The sequence below is a fragment of the Manihot esculenta genome, chromosome 12, assembly GCF_001659605.2.
Source record: "Manihot esculenta cultivar AM560-2 chromosome 12, M.esculenta_v8, whole genome shotgun sequence".
Taxonomy (NCBI): domain Eukaryota; kingdom Viridiplantae; phylum Streptophyta; class Magnoliopsida; order Malpighiales; family Euphorbiaceae; genus Manihot; species Manihot esculenta.
The window spans coordinates 2207406-2224854 of NC_035172.2; the positions used below are offsets into that span (position 1 = coordinate 2207406).

Genomic DNA, 17449 nt, shown 5'->3' on the forward strand with positions numbered 1-17449 from the left:
TGAATGATATACGTGAAGTAGAGTTTGAGATGCCTTCCTTGTCAAGAAGGCAGTCGAGGTCATTCAGGAATTTCAACATTCAATTGTGCTCATCCCACTATAGGCGTAATTTTAGGTCAGAATTGTAGAATTATAAAATAAAATTAACATTTAATATTAGATCTACCAGATAACTAATCAAATGATTAATATTCAATAACTCTGGAATGTGTCCCCCGTCCCTCTCAGAAGATTTCAACAATCCACATTAAAACCTCTCGCAGCATTTTCCCTACAATTCATCAATAAGTTAATGGATTTCACATTGAGCACCGCCTATGTCTGATTTCTGCGACAACCTACCACGTTTACTTGCTCTTTCAAACACCAAGTTTTTTTTTTTTATCGAATGCCATGTTTAAGTTCAGGAAATTCTTAGTGAGCCGAATGGATTTCATCTATTTTTCTGATAGATGGACCAATTTATTTATGTGTTTAATTATGATGGATCGGATCTGGCCGCGTATTTCCCATTCAAGTCAAAGGGTTGACGCACTAGAAATGTCCATTTCCTGCGGGCAAAGACAAAGACGGCCATATTCTAAGAGAGTTTTTAAGTGTTTGACTTCAACACAACGGCGACAGGGTTTCTGCTTCTGCACGCAAGGATCAGGCTGGTCGTTTTGTGTAGGAGTATAGGACGGAATAGAAGCCAAGCCACCGCAATTCATCAATTTGACCCATTTGGTCCCACTCACCACATCTGAAAGGAAAGACTCTCAACTTCAGCTTCCCCTCCACCTACTCTGTTATAACCAACTGCTGCAGTTTCGATGGTGGCTCTTACTTTTATTTGATCCCTTTGTCCGAACCTTCCATTTCCTTTACGTTGCGTAAGCGTTTTGATTCTTTACTTTTTTTGTTTTCGGATTGTTTCTCTCTCTCTCTTTTCTGTTTGGTTGCCAAGAAAATCAAGAGAAAAATGAAGGCTTCTTCCCCATGTGGTTATTATGTTATCTCTCTGCTTTTTTGTTCATGTTTCTTGGTGAAGTTTTCCGCGTCTGATCCAAGAGCTACAGAGGCAGCTCTGGTGTGCTCAAACAGAACAGCCACGATGCAAGTGAGGCAAATCTTTGTAGCAAATTTCTTAGCTACGATGGACGCAGTGACTCCCTTGATTGCAAGGCAACAGTATGGAACTGTTATAAATGGGACAGGTAACAACACAGTATATACCTTTGGTGAGTGCATGAAAGATCTTGATCAAACAGATTGCAATCTCTGTTTCGCCCAATGCAAGACACAGATTTTGAGGTGCCTCCCTTTCCAAAGAGGCATTCGTGGGGGCAAACTTTTCTATGATGGGTGCTATTTAAGGTACGATGATTATAATTTCTTTAACGAGACACTGAGTTCACGGGACGAAACTGTATGTGCAAATGGGGATTTTTCTGGTGGAAATAAGACTGTTTTCAGTGCTAATGCTATGGAGTTGGTGAGGAACTTGAGTGTGCAAGCCGTGAGAAATGATGGGTTTTTTGTGGGTTCTGTGGATGGAAGGAATGTTTCTGTTTATGGATTGGCTCAGTGTTGGGAGTTGGTGAATGGGAGTGGTTGTGAGACTTGTCTGGCAAATGCTGTATCTAAGATTGCTAATTGTACTCCAAAGGAAGAAGGAAGGGTTTTAAATGCTGGCTGTTACTTGAGATACTCCATTAACAAATTCTACAACAATTCAAGTTCCCAAGATGCAGAAAGTGGAGGTGAGTTTGGTTTTCCTGAATTCTGCTCTTCATTCTGTTTCCTATAATTCAATTTTATAAGCCTGTCCATATTCCTACAACCTAAAGCTTTTGCTTGATTCTGCTATTGGGTACATTCTGATATTATCTTAATGGTGGCTACCAGGGCGCAGCCACTTGGCGGTTATATTGGCTGTGACATCTTCCGTTGTGGCTGTGGTATTGTTCGTTACAACGGCTATTTTCTTTATAAAGAAGAGAATTGCAGAAAAGAGAAGACGTGAGTGCATTTGTTGATTAGGTCTTGAATTTTGTTCTTTCAATTTTCAGCAAGTAGTATCAAGTTTAATGTGTTGATATGATCTATAATGTGCTTCAGAAAGGAAGGAACTTGGTGCTCTATTAGCCACAGTGAATAATTCGAAGCTCAATTTCTCATATGAATCTCTTGAGAGGGCCACAAATTACTTTCACCTTTCCAATAAGCTTGGACAAGGAGGATCTGGTTCAGTTTACAAGGTAAACTTGGTTTTAAGCTTTTAATTGCTTCATGGGGAACCCTTGTCCTTAATCATGAAATTAATTTATCTGTTCTTTTGTGAATCAGGGAGTATTAGCAGATGGAAAAGTTGTTGCAATAAAGAGGCTTTTATTCAATACAAGGCAATGGGTAGATCATTTCTTTAATGAAGTCAATTTGATTAGCAACATTGATCACAAGAATCTTGTGAAGTTGCTGGGATGCAGCATCACTGGACCAGAAAGCCTTCTTGTTTATGAATACGTGCCGAATCAAAGCCTTCACGATCATCTCTTTGGTTGTTGCTTTTATCTCTCAATTCTTAAGGTTTTTGCTGTTGTTTCATAAGTTTGCTCATTTATGAACCTGTATTAATTTCACTTCAGCTAGAAATAATGTTCCGCCGTTGACATGGGAGATGAGGTATAACATCATATTGGGCACAGCAGAGGGCTTGGCCTATCTTCATGAGGAATCTGATCTAAGAATAATACATAGAGACATAAAATTAAGCAATATTCTGCTTGATGAGGACTTTACACCAAAGATTGCTGATTTTGGCCTAGCAAGATTATTTCCACAAGATAAGACTCATATCACCACTGCAATTGCTGGCACATTGTAAGTCTTTGTTCATAATTGTGATGTCTTCATCAGAATCAGCTTTCACCAAAATAATTCACTAAATTTGCTTCTGCAGAGGTTATATGGCTCCAGAATATGTCGTTCGTGGCAAATTGACTGAGAAGGCTGATGTTTACAGTTTTGGAGTTCTTGTCATCGAAATTGTTTATGGAAAGAGGAACAATGCTTTCGATCAAGATTCATGTTCTATCCTGCAAATGGTAAACATTTTCTATCAATTGTATCAGACAAACACATTGACTTCTTAGTTTGTAAAATTACAATTTCTTTACCATTCTGTTTTTTGTTTATGGAAAAAGGTTTGGAACCTTTATGGAACTGGTCGACTAAGTGAAGCTGTTGATCCAACATTAGATGGTAATTTTCAAGAAGAGGAAGCATCTCAATTGCTTCAAATAGGCCTGCTGTGTGTGCAAGCTTCTGCAGAACTGCGTCCAGCAATGTCAGTTGTTGTTAAAATGCTTACTAACAGCCATGAAATTCCGCAGCCGACACAGCCACCACCATTTCTCAATCCTGGCAGTAGTTCAGAGATCAGCTCACATTCTAAGCCTGTCAATTACAGTTCTCAAGCTGAATCTTGCACTCAATCTTCAGGGAACAGCATGACACAAAGCTGGATTGAGCCCAGATGAACCTGTTGCACTGACTTGAGCTTCTCTGACTTGCTAGAATCCTGTTTCCTGCTTGTTGGTTATTCAGTTGAGCTGGTTCAATTTTCTACCCGACTCGATCAGCCATTGTATGATAGCAATCCTTTGTTAATATCAAAGTGATATATAAAAGCATAACAACATCCTCTGTTGCTGATATAAATTCTTGATTCTTGTACTATGTATATGTAAATATATACATAGCAGTGATTCTTGTAATGTGAAAGAGCTAATGTTTCTTGTAATCTGCTTCATATTCTTTAATCTTTGTAAAGCATTCTGATCCAAAAGTAACTCCTGCTCAGTTGGCTCTTACATATCATTCTTCTTACCTATGTAGCTCCTGTCAGTCTTTTATTCAATTTATTTCTTTTTTATTAAATTTTTTATTTGAAATAAAAGAATTCGTTTTTTTGGCTTATGAATTTATTTAAATTATTTTCTGGTGAAGTGAATTCAAACTCTCAAAATATTACTTCCATGGCATGTTTTAACAACTCAGTCTTTACCAACTTGAGATCAATTAAATCAGATGTATCGATTTATTTCTCATTATCTTTCCTAAAGACGTTACTTAGAATTTTCCGGGAAAAGTGATCTTTAGCTCTAGAAGCTTAAGACTTTTTACGTGTATTAGTTGCTATACACTCAAATCTATTTAATTATTAAAGATTGGTTTACCAGCTATCTGATACCCACCGAAAATAACATTTAAAAAGAGAAAGAATCTGATGAAACTACATGAAAGAGCTTAATATCAAACACCGTCCCTTCACCGTTATTGAAGAAGTTATTTTATTTCTTAACTTTCAAATTATAAAAATAAATTAATTTCTATAATGTAATATTTACTCTATTATATTATGAAAATTCAATTATTCTATAATTGAAAGTTGATAGAGTGATATGCACTTTGTTATGTTATCATAATATAAAGACTAAGTTTATCAATCGGTTCAAGTTTGAGTTTTATGGATTTAGGTGCTGTTGTACGGGACTCATATGAGAAGTTTGTGGTGGCTAAAATATGGCGTTATCCAAATTTCTTTTCAGCACGTAGAAGCTATAGACATTGTCGAAGTTTTAAGTTGGATAAAAAGTGAAGGTCGGCAATAGTTTCTGATTGAATTATATATCCTTTCAATTATTCCAGCAATTAATTAATCAGATTTTACTGTTAGATCATTTTTTTGTTTGATTGTTAGTGATTGTATACATATCTTTTAAGTAAGATCGTTAATACTAAATATTATTTTAGCTATAGGTCTACGAATATAATTACCCATTTATTAATAACGAGCATTTTGAGAGTTTAATATATTAATTCACCTATTTTTATTATGACTTCTCTAAAGTAATAATAAAATCACAAATATTTTTTTTAAAAAAAATAATAATATAAGGATTATGTTTGGAATTTAAAACTTAAACGAGTAAATTGAATGAGGATAAAATTAAAAGGTTAAAATGACAAAAATAAAAGAAAAATGATGTGCACTCCGAAACTTAGCCTAGTGGAAAGTGCATCCTGATAGATCTGAGATGTCTAAGGTTCGACTCCCCCAACCCCTATTTAAAAAAAAAAAAAAGAGAAAAATGATGTATTTAGCTAACTCTATATTTATATATAAAATGATGGTATTTAGATTTCATTTATTTCAAGGAATATTTTATATATTTTTTAATATTTGAAATACTCAAAAAATTTAATTAACTTATTAAAAGATAATATAAATTATTTTTAAAAAAAATATTTTTTTAAAGAAATTATTTTTGATAATTCTTATAAAATCTTTATATATAAATTTATTAATAAATTTTATTTTTTAAAATTAAAGTTAAATAATAAAAAATAAATTATCTTATTAAAAAATATTTTTTAAATATAAATTATTTTTTTGAAACAAGCCTATTTTAAAATCTTTACTGCAAAAACAAATAATTTAGGGCTTGAAGGTCAAGAGGGGTAGGTATGTTGACTTTTCTGGCATATGAGCATTTTAACAACTCATCCCTTCAAGAACAGCCATTCTAGCAGTGTCTAAAGGCTATATATGTATTTTTCTTTTTTATTATTATTTTCTATATTTGGTTGTTTTTAGGTACTCACATGTTAAAATATATATATAATTATATTATTTTTTATTTAATAAAAATAAAATAAATGAGTAATAATGATTAATTTTAGAATAGATATAAAGTGTGAAAACTATTTTTATTTATATAAGATATTGATAAATTTTTGATAAAAGGAAGAAGAGAAGGAGAATAATGATGATGAGTGATAATTAAAGAAGCAAGTTGTGATTGATTTTGAGTAACATCTCTTGCAAATCAGGAAGTTGACTTTGGATTATGTCTTGCTCCATCTTAATCCCACTTATGCTTTCTGTCATTTGTTCATCTACACTTCTCAAAGAACATCTCTTGCAAATCAGGAAGTTGACTTTGGATTATGTCTTGCTCCATCTTAATCCCACTTATGCTTTCTGTCATTTGTTCATCTATACTTCTCAAAGAATATATATATATAATCTCAACTTGAGCTTTTAAATTCTAAAATAATCAAGATCATTAATTCAACTAACAATTCAATAAGATTGAAAGATGAAATCTTTAGTTTTTTAAAGACCCTTCAAATTAGTTTTTAAATTCGCTTTAATTTTATACTTTTTGGTTCTGTTTTAATTTTTAAAAAATTTAATGATTTTAGTTTAATTTTAATAAAAAAAATCTACAAAACCTGATTAAATTCTATTAAAAAATTTAATTAATTAAATTAAATCAAATCAAATTAATTTTATTCAAATTGATTTTACTCTTAATTTAATTCGGTTTGCATAGATATTTGAATATCAATTTTTAATTTATTTGGTTCAGTTTTAAACTGAATTGACTAAATATTCACTTCTAAAATTTATTCATTGAAAAATAAAATAAATTCAATAAGTATTTATTTTATTTATTGATAATTTAAAATCTAAAGAAATTAAAATTTATGTGTGTAGGCCATGTTTCCTCTTTTATTTTATTTTTTTATATTCTACTACTGACGCATGACCATCACCCTACTACAGTGTCATTTGTTTCTATCACGTAAAATTGTACGTAGGGGCATACTTATTTGTCCATTTTTATCAGACGGCCATTTAATTCATTTTTTATACCTAATAGGGTTGCGGTATAACTGGACATATTCTTCTACTCTCCATCACATCAAACTCACATCAAACAAGATAGGTTCCTTTCTAGTAGATTTGGCTTTCGGTCAGCCCGATCTGCTCTAGTCGCAGATTAAATGGTGTGTTGATGGGTCGATCCGATCAATAAACTCTAATAAATTTTGAACATGTCTCTTTTTTCAAATCTCAACTTGGTATCAGAGGTCAACAATTATCATTTATGATGTTTATATTCTCAATTTTATATAAGAAAAAAAAAATGAAACTGCATGTATCTCCTTCCTTTAATTTTACTATCTTATTACATATAATTTTAAATTATTAATGTGATATTATAATATCAATATTTAAATTATTAAATTATTATTTTAATGCCTCTCCCTATCATTGTACATTGTATGAAACTTATGAATTAAAATAAATCTTGATAAGTTCTTGGAAAAAGATATAGAGGTTTTGAATCATCCCTTTGAATGATAATTATTATAATTAAATTCCTTGATTCATTAGTCAAATGAAAAAAATAAATAAATAAAACTTACCTCAAACTCTAGATTGTAATCCACGTCAAAGATAAAATTAAACCTATTGAGGAAATCAGCAGGTTCTTCCAACTTCCATTCCAATAACCTGAGAAAAATCCATGCTGCCTTTCATATCAAACATTTTCTTTTTATTTATTTATTGAAAAAAAATTACTTTTACGTTATTGAGCCATATTAAATTTAATACATACATTTTTTTATTTTCAAAATTCAATATTTTATTATATATTTTTTAATTTTAATAGTAATTTTTTCAGGTTGATAAAATTAAAATATATGGAGAAAACTTTTTATTTTAAAAAATCAAGCGACATAAATGTTAATTTTAACATAATTTAAAGATTAAAAATAAAGATAAAATGCTAAATTCAATCATTAAATTTTAAAATAGAGGGCACATATATTAATTTTGAATGTCTATTTTTATAATTTTATTTATTTTATTTTTTATATATATTAAGGAAGATATTTTTATTTATTTTAAAAATATTAAATATTATTAAATATCGAGAGGTATTTTAATTTTATTTTAAAAAAAATATTAAATGGAGTTATAATAATTAATTTATATATTATTATAATATTTAAAAAGGAAAATAGATAACAATTTTATAAAAGAAAATAATAATTATGTGATAGAAAAGAAAAGCCTCGAAATAGGGGTAGGATGGTAAATTCAAGCACAAGGAACCGCGTTTATTGCATCCAATTTGGTGCTTCTTTCATGGGTTCAAACTTGGAAGTTTGACATGTCTGGACTCTCTCTCCTGTTCTAACAAGTCTTGCTGATGACTTGTGCACCATCTCAATTCTCATTTCTTCATTGTTTTCTTCTTATTCCTTCAAATTAACTTCTCCCTCTCAAGAATTCTCAGCTTCTGCTTCCCAGATGCTCAAAAAGGTACGTCTTCAAATCTCACTTAACCTTTCTTCGTTCTCTTCTGCAATTTAGAGTTTCTACTGCTAGTTCTTTCTTCTTTCTCTTCTTGATTCTTAGTTCCAATAATTCAGAGGAAGATCTTGCTTCTTTTTTTCTGTAATCTCTCTGTTTCACCTTATGTTTCTGCTTCGCTTGCGTTGCTTGAAGAAGAAGAATAAAGAAGACGACAAAAATTAAAGAATGATAACTAATAATACAATGTTTAAAAGCAAATACAGAATTCGACCAAACAATGAAAATTTTCTTTATTCGCGATCCTGTTTGGGGGAGAAAAATTAATGTAGAGAACTGTGGATGTTTATATGCTTAGGTGTCCGGAAATGATTGGGTTTTTATTTTTCTGTTCATCACGGCTTAAATCGCAGTTGAGGTTTTATTTGGGTGGTTGATGGATTCAATACGAAAAAAAATTATTAAAACACAGATGGCGTCATAGAGATAGGCGCTGGCGGAGGTGGGGCAAGCTAAGTTTAGTTGCCGTTGGTGGTGGCAGCCACACCGGGTCCATATGAATATGGATAATTAAAAGGGTCGGCTGGGTGTTGGATCTTAAAGCACGCCAACATCGTTTCTAGAAAACGCACCGTCGTTGTCTTTCCGCTGGACGTTGTAGTCAAGTTGTTTTCGGTTCAATGTCAATTTCTATGGGCTGAAAATTTTAAGCCATTTACTATTTTGCATTAAGTATATATATATATTTTTTTATATATCCCCAATAAAATCAGATTTGATTTACGTCGATTAAAGAGTACAAACATTTTTTTTAATTTTAAAATTACTCTATACTCATACTCAAATTGGAAAGAAATTGTGTCGTCTGCTATTGGGATTTAATATACACAGATACATATTGTTGGCCTACATGAAAATGGTAGATAAATAAAGAGGGTGCGAATGAAGAGAGAGAGGTAGTTCAAAGTTGTTGGGTTTGCATCATTAGGCCGTGACATTGAGTTTAATATTCCTGGTCAACATAGTGGATACAATTTTTTAATGATAAACTTATCTGGAGAGGTGGATTCATTAGATGCCCATTTCATTGGAAGTTGCAATTAGAGAGGGCGTGAAAGAAGTCAGCCCAGTGTGAAACCAAGAAACTCATCAACAGAGGCCCAGGTCCTCCCTTTTTGACTTGAGATGCTCAAACAGAGCAAACTTCTTGCATTTGGCTGTATTTTTTTTTTTTTTTATTTAATATTTTTTCTTAATTTTCTAAAAAATAAAGAATTTTTTCTTTTTATTTATTCCAATCTAATTCAATTATTTTTTGGAATAAATTTCCAGAAAGTAACACATTTGAACCAAACAAAATCTAAATGTAAATATTTCATTGTAAATGTTATATTCGCTCTCTTAAATATAAATATTGCTTCTGTCACTATTCATACAAAATTACTACTATACTTTATAAGTGGATATGCCATTTGTGAATTGGTGGGTATATACACCAAGTAATAACTGAGCAACCTTCTTGACAGAGCTCTTTTGTATCCATGAAGACCAAATATTTTCTTGCCAAGTTTTTTTTTTTGTCTAATCTTGCCACGTTGATGCACAACTTTTTTCACTTTCTCCAATATATCGTTTCGCTTTCTAAGTCTTTGTTTTCAGTTTCATTATCTTTGAGTACCGTGATTTGATGGGTTTGACCTCCATTTCTCTAAACTAAATCCATCTTGAGCAGGGATAGACTCGTAACTAAAACTACAGTTACTTGAGTTGGTATAAGATCAGCAGAAAGATGAGAAGAACAATCCTATCAGTCAACTATGAATGCATTTTCTTCTATTTTGTTGGATGTTTAGTAATATATCAGTCAGTGATGGGGGATCCCAGAACCCAGCAAGTGAACGTTACATGTGGACGCCAACTTGAGAACAACCCGACCATCTTTGTACCGAATTTTGTTGCCACAATGGAGAACATCAGCGAGCAGATGCGCACTTCAGGTTTTGGAATAGCTGTTACAGGTTCAGGACCTGACATTAACTACGGCCTTGCTCAATGTTATGGAGACCTTTCTTTACTTGACTGCGTATTGTGCTACGCTGAGGCACGTACAGTTCTGCCACAATGTTACCCTTACAATGGGGGTCGCATTTTCCTTGATGGTTGCTTCATGAGATCAGAAAACTACAGCTTCTTTCAGGAATATAAAGGACCTGGAGACGAAATTGTGTGTGGGAATACAACAAGGAAGAATTCAACGTTTGGGGAATCAGCTAAGCAGGCTCTATCAACTGCAGTTTCAAGTGCACCAAATAACCGAGGCTACGCAAGAGCTCAAGTGACAGTTCCAGGGACAAACGAATCTGCTTATGTATTAGCTGATTGCTGGAGAACATTGAATGCAAGCTCTTGCAGGGCATGCTTGGAGACTGCTAGTGCATCCATTTCGAAATGTTTGCCTTGGTCGGAGGGGAGGGCACTGTATACCGGTTGTTTTATGAGGTACTCGGATAGAGATTTTCTCAATCCGGTGCCGAGAAGTGGACGTTCAAGAGGTAAAGGAATAGTATTTTTCTCAAGTTGGGTGTTAATTTTTATGTTTATAGCCTGAATTTTTCGAAAATGTCAAATGCAGGCAGCGTCATAGTAATAGTGGTTTCAGTTGTCAGCGCTCTGGTGGTTCTTGGAGTTGCGGTAACTATAGGAATTTATATCTGGAAGCGCAGATACATACAGAAGAAAAGAAGAGGTAATAAAGCTTTTGTTGTTTGTTTCTGCACGATGACATCTGCGTAGCGACCTCTATTTTTTAATAAGCAAATATTTTTATTAATATATCTGTCTTCCAGGTTCGAATGATGCACATAAGCTGGTTAAAACCCTCAATGACAGTAGCTTGAACTTCAAGTATTCAACACTTGAGAAGGCTACAGGATCTTTCGATGATGCCAACAAGCTTGGACACGGAGGATTCGGATCAGTTTATAAGGTACTTTTTCTCCTTGTCTAATTCCTTTCAAACTTACGATATTTAATAAATCAACAAAACCGCTTGCCATTTGCCTTTTTTTGTCTGATTCTTTTCCCGTTATTACAGGGAGTTTTGCCAGATGGGAGAGAGATTGCTGTGAAGAGGCTTTTCTTTAACAACAGACATAGAGCAGCCGATTTCTACAATGAAGTTAACATGATAAGCAGTGTGGAACACAAAAATCTGGTCAGGTTGTTAGGATGCAGTTGTTCTGGACCTGAAAGCCTCCTTGTCTATGAATTCCTGCCTAACAAGAGTCTGGACCGTTTCATCTTCGGTAAATACTAGAATTTCACATTAAAAAATCATCTGAGATTGCAAAATTATTAAAAATTTACAGTAATAAATAAGGCTATCTAATCTCGTTGTCATTCTATGAGCATGTCTTACTGTCTTAATATTGCGTGGAACTGAACTTTGATAATGTTGTGCATAAAACATCTAAATGTGACAGATCAAAACAAGGGCAAAGCACTGACTTGGGAGAAGAGATATGACATCATGGTTGGGACAGCAGAAGGTTTAGTCTATCTTCATGAAAACTCCAAAATCAGGATCATTCACAGGGATATAAAAGCCAGCAACATTTTACTGGATTCTAGGTTTCGTGCTAAGATTGCCGATTTTGGATTGGCCAGGTCTTTCCAAGAAGATAAGAGTCATATCAGCACAGCCATTGCAGGAACACTGTGAGTATCAGTTCTTTTGCAGTTATTTGCGGAAGTATTACATGTAGTTTAAGATCAATAATATTGTAATAAACTGATTTCAATTTGAAATTTCTATATGAATGTTAGACTATGAAATGGCAATGACTTCAATTTTAAAAATATGCAGTGGCTACATGGCACCAGAATACCTTGCTCATGGCCAGTTAACTGAAAAGGCAGATGTCTACAGCTTTGGTGTGCTTTTGTTAGAGATAGTCACAGGGAGGCAGAACAACAGGAGCAAAACCGCCGAATATACGGACAGCCTAGTCACACTTGTAAGTTCCAGGAATCTCACCTCACCCAGTTTTTTTCTTCAGTCAAATAAGAATGATATTTTACTAAATATATGTACTGTATTCTATCTTATCCAAAAAAAACAAAAAAGACGTGGAAGAAATTTCAGGCAGGGACTGTGGAAGAGCTTTATGACCCAAACCTGATGCTGCACCACCACCATTACAGCAACGTGAAGAATGATGTCTTTAGAGTAGTGCAAGTAGGACTTCTGTGTACGCAAGAGGTACCATCACTTCGACCAACAACGGCAAAGGCGCTACAGATGCTAACAACAGATGAACAACTCCCTGCACCCACTAATCCCCCTTTCATAGATGAAAAAACCATGGAACTCAATGACACATGCGAGGACCCATGGTACCCTCTCAACGCTGGCCTTTCAGCATCAATTGCAACTATCACCCATAGTTCCTTCCATCCAAGATGACCTGAAGAGCAACAAACAATTGCATTTAAAACGTCAAGAGAAAAATGAAAGAAGATAAATATCCCAGTCGGTAAGTACGTTACCTCATCAAAGCATATCTTGCAAGCATTTTGAGGAAGCTGATGGGGATATGTGAGAAGTTGGCAATAAATGCAGATCGGCGTCCAATGACTTGTAGATATAAAGTAGAGGATACTTGCCAATGTTCAAATATTTATCATGAAATTAGAGAAAAGTACATCAACTAAAGTTGTATTATTGCTTGCTATACAATTTTGGGTTTAAATGAATGAATCTCAGCTTGCCGAAGACTGGATAGAGACTGCTAGTGGGTCCCTATTTCTTTTTCGTGCAAAATTGCTTTTTTTTTTTTTTTCAATTTTGCATCCACGGGAAAGAATGGATAAAGAAATTGAGAAGTGGACTGCAGTATATAAGTGGGCAAGGGAAGGGAAATGGGAATGCAATTAATTTAGTGGTCATGTTGCCAACATTGTTTGGCAAATGCAAAGAACTTACAGTATGGAAATTCTGAGTTCACAGACAATATTCTAGATACAAAGCTACTACCCCTATACTTCTTCACAAGAAAGCTAGTGAGATATCCTAGCAAATTCCAAATATCATTCTTTGCCTAACGTGTGGCCACTAGGTTTCCCATTAGGCCTCCGCTGATCTCATAATGCTTGGCAGCCGAAAATCCTGCTTCCAGAGCAAGTTCCTCCAACTCCTTCCCTGTATCAAGGGCACACGCTATCAACACCGAGTCAGTAAAAAGAAGATGCAGGATTACATGTGCCTTCTATAGTTATAATATTTCTAATTTTGCACTTCCACCTTCAAAAAATCTTTTGAACATGCAAGGTGTTTGGGAACAAGACAAACTTGGCATAAATATTTGGAGAGAACACCTCAATAAAAGTCCTTTATTTCTAACATAGCAGACAAATGGAATTGTATTCTACACTCTTGGCAATATTCCAGCCAAGCTGTAATGGAAATTTTTGGCAAAGAGACCTCAATATGGATGGTAATTTGGTGGAGGAAAGCAATTAAATATACATTTCCAAAAGATCTCGGGTTTTTATTTGTATTATTTTACAATTCCACTAGGAAAAACAATAATAACAATGATGCACAAGTTATAGCAGGAGAAGAAAAAACCTGTAACAAAATCTCTGATTGAGCTCTTCAGGTATTCATACTCCTTTGCAAGGCCATAGGCAGATGCGACAGGAACAACAACATTATCGATCATCCATTCCTTGAGATGAGAAAATGTACAAAAGATTTGATTGTCATATTTTCAAATAGGACATCATAAGCACAGACCACAGAGTTGCAACAAAAAAGGCAAAACCCAATAGCTTTTAGTTTTGTATCTGAATACCTGAAACGAAGCAACAAATACTTGACTACTCTTATTGAAATCGAGGACAGATGCTTTTGCGCCTGTAAACCAAAGCAAGGATCAGAAATTTGACCAACCTGTTGTTTTATTGGATTTTTTCAAGCAAAGGAAGAGAAACAGGACCTGGTTTCAGAATTCGATACATCTCCTGCATGGCCTTATGCTTATCTATCACATTCCGTAGACCATAACCCATGGTAATAGCATCAAAGTTACAATCAGAAAATGGCAAATCAGTTGCATCACCCTCAACCCACCTGTCATCAATACAAGAAAATCTCCTTTAGAGCAGGTAATCCAACCATTAACATTATTCAAGCCATATAACTCGATGATCCTACATGAATTGCATATGACTTGATAACTATTATTAAATGGCCATTTCCCCCATCCCTGTGAGCATCCTCCTAAATGTCTAAGCATTAGTCATTCACCTAATTGATATATACCAATGCTCACTCGATATTTTGGAAGCAGTCTTTTGAAGACAACTGTTGCCGAGAGGAAGCAATCAGCAGCTGCTCCTTTGAGAAATCAACACCCGTCACCTACAGATTGTCACCAGAAAAAAGGTGGATTGTACAACAAAGCTATAAGGATTATAATGCATGAACGTATATGCGATGGCACAAATTTAGCCTGAGTCAGGATGCAAGATATACAACATTATATGAAAGAGACAGTTGAGTAACAACTAAAAGTAATACTTAAACAAAGTAGCAGATCTAGAATTTCTTTTTTTTTTTCCCAGTCAACATGTAATAAAGTATTTTAAAAATATTTAAAATATAATTTAATATTTTTACAGTTAAACTCAATGAATCTAATACTTAAAGTAGATGTCACTTATCAATTGATCACGCATACAATTATAACATTTTTCTTGATAAAGTTCATTATTGAAAAATAACGAAGGATTCTTTAAGTATGATAAACTTTTGAACATACAACATGCATTTTTATACTAATTCTAAATTTTATCAAAAAGAGGGTTCAGTAACTATTAATGAGAGCTCAACATATAAAGTAAAAAATTGACCACCATTTTTTGTACTTCATTCACTAGTGCTTAAACAAAATGCAGGTTTGTTCTTACTATAAAGCATTTGTTAGAGCAATAAGGTCAGGTGCAACAATAACTATGGCCCTTGGCCCCATCTAGCAGTTGAGTTTTAGGGTCCAAAAACCTACCTTTCAGAAAAAGATCATTTTAGATGCAGCTTATAAAAAGTTTGTTTAATTATTTAGCACTTTTTATTGCCAAAACACAAAAAATATTTTTTTAATTAAATTAATATTCTCTGATTAAGGGTATTTCTCAACCCCTACTCTATCTGCAATGCCAAACATACCCTAAATGATTGGAGAGAAGCGACAGGTCAAAAATATGTTTCATAACCAATATTATCTTCCCTTCTTCTTTCTTTTTTTTTTTTTTTTTTTCTCTTTTTGTCATATGGGGGGGACATTAAGCCTAGGCTACTCATGAAGAGTAGCAGTCTTTGGTCTAGAATCCAATCCTCAACCAAATCAACTAGGACAATCAGTAGTAATTGTTAGAATTTTACCCCAGTATTTGTTCACTATATTATCATTACATTACCCAAGACGAAATAAATATTTCACATAATTGATAATTGACTTCACAGCTTTGCAAGAAGAAGCATCAAGCTCCTTAAGTACATTTTCTATTCAAGAACTAAGAACATAGAAATAATATATGGAGATTGAAGAACAAACCTTTCCATTGCGACCTACTTTCTCAGACAAGAGAAATGCTAAATCCCCACTTCCACAACACAAATCCAACACACTATCTCCCATTTTTGCCCTGTACCAATATTCCAAATTTTTCGTTTGATAAAATAATTGCTTCAAAAAAATTAATAATTAATAATTAAAAAAAAAATTACCCAGTCCAGGACACAGCCATTCGTTTCCATATTCGATGCTGGCCCAAGCTCAGCAAATCATTCAACTGTTCAAATTAAAAAGATTAATGACAAGAAACAAAATGAATTGAAATAAAATAAAAAGAAACAAAGGGGAAACAGGCAGGGTGCACGTTATCGTAAACAGGAGCAATGCGGCTAAAGAGCGCCTGGCGTTCGTTAGTGCATTCAACCGGCCGGTTTCTGAACCGAGATATGGAAGTTCGTGGACCGGATGGGACGGATAAACTGAGCTGAAGAGAAGCCATGTCAGCTCCGGTTATCCTGAAAACTTTTACAGTTGATTTGTCACTAACCAAAGGAGGAGGAGATATCGATAATCAAGAGTAAAGACATGGGCCTGTTCTTATAATCAAAACAATAAAGCCATTAGGCCCAATGGGCTAATTGGACTTCAAGCAAAACCTTTTTAAAAAAACAAGTAAACTTATCCTTGACTCTTCATTAGAAGATCTCTGTATTTTGCTTTTATGTTGTTCTCCTCCAGGCTTGGTGGGAGATGGGAGGACAGCATAGATTAAGTCCATTACTTCACATCAACTGATCCTCTTTTTAGATGGGCCTTTGGGTAGTTGGTTACAATTGGACTTTGATTAACTGTTTCTTTTATCTTCTCTAACTTGAGTTTTGTGGGTTAGATGCTAAGCCTTTTATCAATAGTCAATACAATTTCTTTATATCTAAAAAAAAAAAAAATCGCTGCTTTGAGGGGGTGGAGAGGAGCAAGAGTTGATTGAAGTTGCACTGAATCCTTTGGCAGGTGTTAGGTCAAAAAGATTATGGGAATGTTCTAGCTGGATTGATTAAGATAATAAATAGAGATCAAATTATTGCAAAAATTGCTATTGCTATTACTTTCTCCTTTAATGTTTGTAAGAGAATCTTAATCTTTCCTCCCTTTTGACCACAGACACTCCTTTTTCTTCTTTTTGTGCTCAGCTTCTATCTTTATATTTTAATTTTATATTAATTAAATATTATTAAACTAATATTTTCTCTAAATTTAATTATTATTTTAATAATTATTAATTATTAAAATAATTAGTATTATCAAATATGGATAAAAAGATATATTAAATATATCTCATAATGAAACGAATATAAAGAAATGAAGGGAAAGTGCAATCTCTCATCTATAATCCTTAGACGAACACTAGATTTGGAGGTCAACCCACTCCCAAATTCCTCCAATAGTCCTTTGCCTTAACAGCCAACAAGTCCTAAATTATCTCAAATGATTTTTTTACTGCCTTAAAATAGATTAACAAGATTCCAATTGCCAAAAGCCAAGGGACATATATCAAATTATCATCTCCCAAATGTTGTGCTTTAATTAGACAATTACTCTAGAAAGCCGAAAGTCTAAAGTCTCACTTGACCCACCATGTCTTTCCCAAAACTAAGCACACGTTGCTTAATTGTCTTGTAAAAGCAAGATTAAGCAATCCAACATGGCCAATTAG

The 17449-nt window shown here is 33.7% G+C and overlaps 3 protein-coding genes across 4 annotated transcripts; 2 read left to right on the top strand and 1 right to left on the bottom strand.

Annotated features, from left to right (window-relative positions):
• The first annotated feature begins 531 nt into the window (after positions 1 to 531).
• On the top strand, positions 532 to 3823 carry LOC110627764 (cysteine-rich receptor-like protein kinase 3). Of its 2 annotated transcripts, XM_043948587.1 has the most exons (8): positions 532 to 872; positions 1031 to 1742; positions 1888 to 2001; positions 2101 to 2240; positions 2329 to 2539; positions 2628 to 2862; positions 2942 to 3086; positions 3186 to 3823. In XM_043948587.1, the coding sequence occupies exons 2-8, from the start codon at positions 1094 to 1096 to the stop codon at positions 3519 to 3521; spliced, it is 1830 nt and encodes a 609-aa protein (XP_043804522.1). In that variant the 5' UTR covers positions 532 to 872; positions 1031 to 1093; the 3' UTR covers positions 3522 to 3823. The 2 variants fall into 2 exon arrangements, with proteins under 2 accessions (XP_043804522.1, XP_021629818.2); XM_021774126.2 differs by having other exon boundaries at positions 535 to 1742.
• A 4160-nt stretch (positions 3824 to 7983) lies between these two features.
• LOC110628264 (cysteine-rich receptor-like protein kinase 2) lies at positions 7984 to 12992 on the top strand. Its single transcript, XM_021774840.2, has 8 exons — positions 7984 to 8167; positions 9891 to 10710; positions 10791 to 10904; positions 11005 to 11144; positions 11253 to 11463; positions 11641 to 11875; positions 12024 to 12174; positions 12285 to 12992. Exons 2-8 carry the CDS (start codon positions 9948 to 9950, stop codon positions 12621 to 12623), a joined length of 1953 nt encoding a protein of 650 aa, XP_021630532.1. The 5' UTR covers positions 7984 to 8167; positions 9891 to 9947; the 3' UTR covers positions 12624 to 12992.
• A 65-nt stretch (positions 12993 to 13057) lies between these two features.
• Positions 13058 to 16294, bottom strand: LOC110628266 (2-phytyl-1,4-beta-naphthoquinone methyltransferase, chloroplastic). Its single transcript, XM_021774841.2, has 8 exons — positions 16100 to 16294; positions 15948 to 16012; positions 15775 to 15865; positions 14494 to 14582; positions 14158 to 14291; positions 14014 to 14075; positions 13788 to 13887; positions 13058 to 13358 (listed from the first exon to the last, which is right to left on the bottom strand). Exons 1-8 carry the CDS (start codon positions 16232 to 16234, stop codon positions 13258 to 13260), a joined length of 777 nt encoding a protein of 258 aa, XP_021630533.1. The 5' UTR covers positions 16235 to 16294; the 3' UTR covers positions 13058 to 13257.
• Between the last annotated feature and the right edge of the window lie 1155 nt (positions 16295 to 17449).